At 36.3% G+C, this 10,248-nt stretch overlaps 1 protein-coding gene across 1 annotated transcript; it reads right to left on the bottom strand.

The window, feature by feature from the left end:
- Positions 1–4,374: 4,374 nt before the first annotated feature.
- Positions 4,375–5,979, bottom strand: LOC122139947 (zymogen granule membrane protein 16-like). Its single transcript, XM_042740471.1, has 4 exons — positions 5,938–5,979; positions 5,644–5,733; positions 5,254–5,398; positions 4,375–4,991 (listed from the first exon to the last, which is right to left on the bottom strand). The coding sequence occupies exons 2-4, from the start codon at positions 5,696–5,698 to the stop codon at positions 4,673–4,675; spliced, it is 519 nt and encodes a 172-aa protein (XP_042596405.1). The 5' UTR covers positions 5,699–5,733; positions 5,938–5,979; the 3' UTR covers positions 4,375–4,672.
- Between the last annotated feature and the right edge of the window lie 4,269 nt (positions 5,980–10,248).

Genomic DNA, 10,248 nt, shown 5'->3' on the forward strand with positions numbered 1-10,248 from the left:
ATATAGTGCATATATTTACCAACATGCCCCTCTCTACAGTTTATTTTTCTAGCTGACTAATGAGTTTATGGTCACCGAACATGTTTTTCTGAGGTAAATGTTACGTGACTGTTTACAAGCCGTTATATTGACGTCTTTGTGCTGCTGAAACACTGATTAAGCGATTACATGAGACAGGATACAGATTGTGAAGTGGTACTCCTTTTAACTTACCGTTGGACGTTTAGTCATGTTTATTTTGTGCTGAAACTGGTATTAATGTGTACAGGGGCGTTGCACAAGATCCCGGGCCCTATGCTTAGGCAGTCCTGATGGGCTCCCATGAAAATATCCAGGTAAAATAAAATATATTCCAGACTTTTCAAGGGCCCTCTCTTCCTTTGGGGCCCTGGTAATCAGTATTGGTTTTACCCCCAGTCCGATGCCCCTGAATGTGTAGGAGATGATCAGTTCACGTGTGCCTCGCATTGCTGCATCTGTTGAACTGAGGCGCTACATCGAGCTGTCACTCAGATTAAACAGCGCCAAAATGGCGTTTATTGTTTACTGCAATACAATGGACAGAATTTAAAATCTGAGACTTTGTTTCATATTAAAAGTACCAAAGAACAAAACTGATGATAGATCTATCTATCTATCATCCACTTCCCAATTCACTTGACTGTTCTGTTCTAAGTTGTATTCTCACATACATGAACTAGAATAAACCCAACCTGGTCTCATAAAAATATGTACCTCTGTGCACTTTTTGTGCAACACCATTTTTACATACCTTACTGCACGTTTCGCCACAGTTTCAAAGAGAAATGTACAATGAGTGGCACTAAAACACTTGTTCAATTCATGAACCCTGGCACATTTTTATTACATTGAAATGGGTATGTATTGCTGTGTTTTTATGTTGCTTCTAGTGCACATTGCGTTGGTTCAGAATTCAAATATCCATGGAGTGTCGCCAAAAGTTAATGCTCTATTGTGCTGGAAATATGCCCTACACCAAACCGAACCTTAAACCTACCCGATAGTGTTAACAAATGCAAAACTGATCGCATTTATTGATGTAACCGTGCCATTTTAACTTTCTTATATGCAGATTTGAACTGCTTTGTTGAACCAGAGCTCCTCACCTATGAAGTCTCCTTAATCCATGAGCTACCGAACAAACCTACCATCTATGAAAAACATAGACTGTATAAAAACATGGATATAGTGTCTGTGACATCACCCGTAGATTCCTGAAGAGCGTTTTTGAAGCTCAAAGTGGATGGAGCCGGCCGTCGGCATGACGGCATCTTGGCAGCGCGTCACCGCACGTCACTCCCGGATAATCGAAAATGGGCAAAAAGGCGGGAGCTGGTTGCTGAAGCCATGCCCACTTAGCTTGACAGCAGTGTCAGCAGTGGCTATCTACCTGTAACTCAAGTGGCCATGCCCTTAATTATGCAGAACTTTAAGGCTTAATATAATTTAAACAGAAGAGAGAAAAAAACCACCCTCCTCACATTTGTCATGAAGGGCAAAATGATCTATTTAGACCAAAAAATTTTTTGAACCAGGCTGTAAACATGTTTCTTTCTGCTGTAAAGTTGGGCATTTTAACATGGGGAGTCTGTGGGATTGACTCCCTTTTGCAGCCAGCCTCTAATGGCCAGTTGACAAATTACAGTTTAAGTCACTTCCTTGTTGGCTTCAGGAGAGAGAGCCGGAGGTTCTATGTAAACTCATAGATATGAAGCTGGATATGTGCAATGCTTACAGATTTTCAAATCTCCCAGCATATTAATATTGTTTTGAAGTCATAACATGATATTCTTCAAGTAATTGTGTGAAAATTATGTTTTATTAAGTGGCACTGTAAATTTGTGTGAAAAGGAATAAAAGGTGTCTGAGTTTTACTGCCTCTACTGTTCATTTATTTTGGAAACTGCAGCATATGTACTTAGGGTATGTATTTCGCATCTCACTAAAATGTGCACCAAGGTACATTTATGCCATGAGACAAGGTAGGATAAACCTCTTGCTGCTGCTGTTATATGAACACAACATGCTTAGTAATCACTCCTCTCTCGAATAAACTGCGCATAGTTTTACAACTTGCGTGTTTTCTAGTGATGTTACGTTCAACATGGAAGCTCCAAAGCTTGTATCAGAAAAAAAAAAAACATCACATTGAAGCACTTTATAGCAGGCGGAGCTTGTTTGTTTTGCCAAAAGCATGTGATCTATGACGTCTGAAGCTTCATTCACCTTAAAACCACGTGCCTGCTTCAGTATCTGGTTCGAACGGGTTGTGGCTAGAAGGGATACAGCCAAAACTGGAAGCTAAAAATAAACTGAAATTTCTACCTATTAGATTGTGTTTTATTAATGTGTACACCTACCCCAAACCTAAACCTACCCCTTACAATAATGCAAAAATAGTAATTATTGTTGTACAGTGTGAGAAAAATTACACTATTGCTGTGTACATGTCCAGTAGTTTTTGCTGTATGCCATCTAGCCTTAACTGTTCAAACAAAGTGAACCTCAGCACTCACTTCCTTTACATTATATTACATTATAAGGCGTTAACATTTTTTAAAATCATTATTTATATATTGAGCAAAAATGAACTTTGCCCATGAAAACATAGACAGATCACAGATTTAATTTCAGAATTTATGTTTTATGTTACTTATTTTAGTTCACACACACACAAACAAATAAATAACACAATGACCATTATTTATATACAATAAAATAAAACAAAGAATCAGATGTAGAACCAGATATGAAACCAGCAGCTGAAATGGAACAATGCACTTTGGAAGGTGTTATTAATTTTACTAATAGATGGCCACAACATGAACCGTGTTGAAAAGTTTATAGTAATGAACCTTTTTCCGATACAATTGTGAGGAAAGCTTCACTGGTTCAGAATGCTTCACTTTGCAATCTCTAATGTTTTCTAGGGTAGATGTAAAACTGACAATACAATAATGCACAGAAATAAGAAATGAAGACCGTTCACATATCTAGCTGTTGAGTTTCAGAGGAACTCTGAAAGCACGCTGCCAAAAGCTGAAGTGAATGCCAACCAGCCATTTAAATGTAAAGCAGTAAGTTCATTGGCTGGGTATGCAACATGAACCAATCAGCTGGTGCCAAGTCATTTAACGTTGTGAATGTCATCAGTTACATTTAGAACCCATCAGCCTGTGCCATCTAGTGTTTCATGAAAGAATTTGGCATTTGTCCACAAGATTCCTGCCTGCTTCTCAACAAGAAAAAGCTAACATCATTATAGGGTGAAAAAAAAAATCACCAATTGAAAATGGAAGATTACAAAGAAAATATGACCAGCAAAACAATCAGAAAGAAACTGGGATACCATTTCACAGAATATCAGGGCAAGTGCAATAAGAAAGTCATTTTAACATTTGTCCATTTAAGAATATTTTAAAATAAATTAAGTAAATTATTTGGACAGAAAATTATTTCCATTAAATGTGTAATAATGAGCATAGAATGTCAATGTTTTGTCGAATGCTAAGTTGTTTTTATTTGCTGCTCTAGAACTTGCAGTCATCCTTGATAAGGAGCCAGATGCTCTGTTCAGAGCTAGCTCATCTTTACAAAAGCATATCATGAAATATTTAAATTTCTAGTTGACTAGTTAATTGAAAGGAAAATATTTGTCAAGGCAGGTTACTGCTACTGCCTGTAATATTGACTTCCACTTTTTTGAACTGACATGCCTCTGAGATCTGCAAGATTGTCTACGCAACTAATTTTGCACAGTTGGCTTGAAGATTTCTGTCTGGTTCTCAACAAAGCTGAACCCATGTCGATAAATGATAGCACAGCTTTGTGGCCGTCATGTTTTTTGAAAAATTGTTTGTTCACACAATAAATATTGAAATGATTTGTTGTTTACTTCATACTTGGTTAACATTGCCATAGTTTTCAATATGTAATAGTTCATTTTCATATGAATTTGTAAAGTTTGATAAAAAGTTTGGGTCAAGAGTAAAAACCATAAAATCTATCCATCTCTTTCCTGTAAGACTGGGAGTGGCCATTTGTAAATTTTATCGGCCTGGCTTCCAGTCTCATCCGCATCCAGCTATTTTTAGCTATACAAAACAGCTAATTTTGCTGCATGATATTGCAAATTAGTGTGTCTTCCCATATTATTGTAATGTATGATCTTAATTATGAGCACACTGGTTTGTAGTGCTAACAGTTTTACCATTTACTGCACGTTGTTATTCTTCTCATTATTTCCCAATAGTGGATAATGAACCAGAAGTCTTACCCAGTCTTACATCCACATTGAAGAAAAAAGTGGATACATAAAAAATGGCAAAAAATAAATGATAAACCCATGGCAAATGTTTTAATAAGGCAGTTTTATTGTGATCTTCATATAACATAAAATGTTTATCGGTTGTTTTAATTCAAATAAACTTCAACACTTGATTAGGAATAAAACAATTTTATTCCAGTCTTCTTAGTGTTTAATTAATTGATCAGTAAATTATTAACCAGAAATCATTCTAATAAAGCTGACAGCTCAAAAAAGTACCAAAATTTCATCCATCATAAAGAGCTCAAGAAAAACATGCTACTTGTTAACTAGCGTTTTCCTCACATACACACATAATGTGCAGCCTGTGAGATATTTCTGACTTTATGAAGTGGAATTGTAGTAGACAGCCCAATGAGCCCCAATGGAGCTGAGGGCAAATCCATTCTGACGACCGCTGATGAAACGTAGTTCACTTCCATCGTGGGTTGGGTAGAAGTTGAATGAAATTCCGTAAGGCTGCCCCACTTTAAAAGAGCGCCCCTCGTTAGTGACAAACATAAGCTCACTGATGTAACCAGAATAATACTTTCCTGAGATCTGAACAAAATGTTCATTGTTGAAGAGTGTCATCTCCTTTTCATTGCCATAAACGTTCACACCAACCAGTTCTGTCCAGTTACTGTTATATTGCAGCTGGATCCTAAACAGATAAAGTATGTGCCATTACTTTTAAATAATTCAGAGCTAAATATCATACAACTAGATCATTAAAAAACAATACAGAATATGAAACATAAAATAGAATACTAAATATGCTGTATGAAGTATAAAGTGTATAATTTGTGGCAAAATGGTTTTATGTGAGGTAACAAGTATAATAATTACAACAGATCAGGTTCTTATGGACTTGGATAAGATGTTATCCAGTGCGTGACTATCTAGTGTTGTTTTGGGAAACCTACCCATTGAGGTAGTTGTTGGAGTAGTATCCATAGTTTGGATATTCATAAACTCTGACTCCAGTGATGCGACCCTCGTGTGCAGTGGAAAATTCAGTTCCACTGCCATCCCCAGCAGCAGGGGAGTATGAGTAAAAATCAGGTAAAGCTGAAAAAGTAAAAGATTATCACCTGTAACTGATCAGCTGTTTTTTTTTTCTTTTTTAATTGAAACCTTTATTTTGACTGTTTTAGTTATACAGCTCAAAAATCCATTGTTATGATACTTTTAATGCCTAATTCTAACAGTGTGGTACAAAATAACAGTAAGCACTTGATGAATAATTAGTTAATCAGTGCTGATTTATTTATTGCACCGTATTTGTATTGATCTTAGCAGTTAGTAATACTCACGCATGGTCATGCTCATGGCACAAAGGGCAGAGAGTACCAGAGAATGATGCAGCATTTTGGATTGTTATCTGTCCACTGCTATCTGAGAATCTAGATGGAAAATTGTAGATTGCTATTTTTAAGACATCAAATAGTACAGACTTATAATTTGTTTTTAAAAATAAACATATATCTATTTTTACTGTATTCACAAATAAATAAATAAATCTATAGATAAACAAATAAATAAACTATTTAGATTATTTATTCATGATGTAGAGTATTATATTGTTAATTGTTATATGATGCCATTACATAGTGAGCCTGAGAGGGTGTTCCTTGAGTAGGATGGTTAAAACAAGCCTTCATTTATACTCTCTTGCTTGTCCAGCCTCTTCTTTTCAGTCATTTAGATGAGGAATGTTTTGAAACATTTTTGGAATATTTTTAAAGCGTCTTTTTCAAAAGAGTATTACTGGAAGGAAAACATTTTAAGAAGTAATTTCCTTGTTGTTTGTATCATAAGTCAGCTGACAATTTTTGGGAATAAATAACTGAACGAATACTAATATCAGATAATTATCAGAAATAGTATTATATGATGTAAAAGGATATTTTTCCAGTAAACCTTTGCAAGTAAAATATTTAGTGTTCTAAAAAAATTTTAACAACTGAGCGTTACAAAACTTTACAGGTGATTAAAAACTAAGAAAATAATTATGACAAGTCTAAGCTGATCAGATGTGCTGATCAAAACTCTATTTTTATCAAAATATTAAAATGAATATTTTTTTTACTTAATCTTAATAGCATTATTAACCACTCCCCCAGCTCCATCCCATTTTATTTAAAGCATTTGTTTAAAAAGCTAAAATATTTAAAATAATATGAAGTTTATAAAAAAAATGAAAAATATTGAAGAAACACATTAAACATGTTAAAAATAATAATTCTTAATCAGTATGTGTATATGTTAGTCATTTTCTCAGTAATACTCAACTCACACACCGTCCACAATATTTTGAGTTTATATAACAAAACAGGACATTCTGCTTCAAATGATACCAGTTCTGTCATGTAACATGCATTACCTAATTATAAATCAGATTATAACCCAGAAGGAAAATAGTATTTTGCCTTGTAAAATCTGTGTATTTGTACATGAGGGTAGGTTTGAAGACAAAATATGGAACGTAAAGTTGAATGACTTGAAATGGACAAACAACGTTGACGTGTCTGACAAAAGAGGGGTGGTGCATTCAAAATCCAATTGCCTTAAACAACTGCAGAAATTCCCCTGCCTGTCACAAGAGATTCAAGGTTTGTTTGTGAAGTTTTGAGGTCTATGCACAACCTCCTGTTTATATCAACACTTTCACTAAAAACAAAACCAGTTATACAGCTTACAGTTGAAATAACTACAACTGTGTCAATATAAAAATAAGATTTGTCAATGAATTATTCAACTATTTATTTAGTTAGTTTGTTAGTATCTTAATGAAAGCCACCTTTTTCAGCTCTGCCTGACATGGAGTGAGCAAAAAGTTGAGTAAGTCGATTCTAAAAGTACTTAGCAAAGATGAAGGTGGAAAAAAATAAAAGGGATTTTTTTTTTTTTTTAAATTGTATGTATACCTGGACTGGGGTCAAAATTACTGGTCAATTTTACTGGGCCACATAGGGCTCAGCTACATATGGTACAGACAAATATTTAAGTTGTTAAATTAAAGTTTGTGTAAAATTTAAATTTATTTTCTAACAATACAAATAGCATTGTGCAACACTGCTCACCCTCACACCCCCAGCTTCACTGGGACTGGTAACTCTTCTCTCAGCAGTTTCAGCAAGGGTTGGTCAGGACTGAATTGAAATTTGGGTCTGACCTCTGAATAGTATAAGCTTTTAGAGTTTGGCTTTCAGGCCTAGAAGTCACTGAGAAAATCCTCTATAGAGCTCCTTTTACTAGGAAGTTATATGCCCTGAAATGACAACTATTCATATCATGGCGCAGAGAGCATGAAGTGAACCCAGCTCACTGCCTAGTTCAGGGGTAGACAAGTTCTGTTTTAGAAAGCCACATACCTGCAAAGTTCAGCCTAACAACCTAATTAATGTATTTAGGATTACTAAGGCTACAGACAAGTGAGTTTTTTTTGGGTTTTTTTCACAGTTGGACCTGAACTCTGCAGGACTGCATCTCTCTAGGAGCAAACTTGCCTACCCCGGCCTAGTTGGTCCTATGAGGCACATGGTTTGCTTTCGCTTCTAGGGGACAGGGCCCACTCCATTTGGAGTCTCACATCTTCCAAAGCCCTTGCTAGGGCTGCACCCTTACAAGATGTTTGTGTTGTGACAGGATGATCCTCTTTGCATATATTCATCAGATCAGGCCCTCCTTATACGCAAAATACGCAAGCTGCGTAAGGCCCCTGAAAAACCAGGGTGCCCACTTGCTCTCAAAATTTAATTTTAGTTTAATTTTTGAATTTGTCCAGCAGTTATGAAAACATAAATGATCATTTCTTTTAATACGGTGCGCTGTCACCCTATCTACGTAAAAATCAGTCAAATCATGCAATGTGAATGTCGTACAGTCTTGCTCAAGACTAAGAAAAACGAGTTGAAAGCATATAGAATCTCAGAAGAGACACTGTTTCTCAAGCACTTTCCGCACGTGCAATTTCGAGACGGAGTGAAACACAGTCAAATGTGTTTCATTCATTCGTTCCTAACCACTCATACCCCACTCCACCGCAACACAACCTCCCACAACCCCACGACCTGAAACAACCCATCAAAATCAACATGACCCATCAAAATCAACACTGCATCAGGTTCCACAGTCTTAATGTGGATTGGACCCCAGGATCAAGAGTACTTCGGGGGTAATCGGAAGTACAGTCTGTGTTCAGTAACTGTCTGTGCCTACACACAGCCTTGCTCATGGAGAAGTTGAAATGGTTTCCTGAGAGAGGACGAGATGCTGCATCATGTTCCCCTTTCCTGGCTATGACTGTGCATCTTTTTCAGACAAACTAATGTGTTTGGTGTGCATTTCAGGCATCTGTTTATGGATTTAATGTTATGTTACGCCATGCCATGACATCCAAACATCTTGCCAATTGGATTAGTATATTTACAATAGATATGTGCTTCAGACACCAGTTCACTTGGAAGCATTCCCATAGCATCGAAAGCTGATGCAATATCTTGTTCCCCTTTACTTACTTTAGCTCTTAAAGATATTCAAAAAGGTAATGTGTTATGGTAACATTACAGGGAATAAAGAACAAAGATTTCCTCAACATGGGACTGGTACTAAAATATTGCCATCACAAGTCGCCAGGCATGACGAAAGTGTCTTTTGCTAGTTTCAGCCCAACACACGTCCTGCGCCACGATGTTTAACCCTCTGGGGCCTGAGGGTGTTTTGGGGGCCTAGAGAAGTTTTGACATGCCCTGATATTTGTGTTTTTTTCAGTTGCTTATAAACATATAGATGGCTAAAGTCTAATAGCACTGTAATCAGCACAAACTGGGCTTCAATAATATGTTAGCAGCATGTATGTACATGATTGTGTTTTTGACAAAGCAATGTTTATGCGTGGTTGGTGAAAAACCAAACACAGAAAACAATATATTGATTTAAATTTTCTAAGACACTTTTTGGGTATAAAGGGTATATGCGAGAAAGTGTCAACTATCATGAAGACAAAGGCCCGCATAATGAGCTGCATAATGAGCCTTTAAGGCAGGTGTGTGACAGAGAGGAGTTACACGAAAGAATGTGAGGACAAAATAAATTTTATATTTGTTGTTTGTAGTTTATTTAGAGTATATTTAACTATCACACAAATTAACTTTAGAAGTTATTAATAACACAGAAGACACAATCAGGGCAAAACTGTGCAAAAAAAATAAAATAAAGAAGAGTGCAAGATAAAAAAGGGTGTAAGGTTTGTAGAAGCCCACAAACCTACTCTCTCACATAGTACACGGAATTGAACACCTATACATCTTTGTGCCACTCTAGGAAACAGTTCTTTTTCATCTGAACACACAAGTGAACATCACATGCCTGGCATTTTCAAGGAGTGTCCTGCCTCTTACCATGCTTTGCTTTGCACAGCACACAGGTCCGGCGAACAGTATTGGCATCTGAGGCCTGCTCAGCTCTTGGAAAAGGATTCGCAGTCCTAAAAAAAGTGTTGTAAACAACTTTTTGAATTTATTAACACAGTGTTGTAAATACTATAATATATATACAGTACACTATATTTTATTATAGTATGGTTCAAAAACACTATATTATTTACTATAAATTACTATAGTGTTTTTTCATGTGGGATATAGGCATAACAAAAGTACAATTTCTATTAACCCATACAGGAAGATTTACTTATTGTGTCATCCCAACCACTGACAATGTTACCGTATAGGCATAATAAAAGTACAACTACTGTGCACTTATTTAGTATGATTTTCCAGGGAACTCAAAACACGACACTCGCGTGCCTTTCTTGTGCCAGATGCCGGTGATGCAGCCATAGTCCTAAACGAAAGTAGTCCTAAGCTTTCTGATACATTTACACCTCGGACGATCGCAAACGGCAATAGCCGGGTATA

Source organism: Cyprinus carpio, chromosome B16 (assembly GCF_018340385.1).
Source record: "Cyprinus carpio isolate SPL01 chromosome B16, ASM1834038v1, whole genome shotgun sequence".
NCBI lineage: Eukaryota > Metazoa > Chordata > Actinopteri > Cypriniformes > Cyprinidae > Cyprinus > Cyprinus carpio.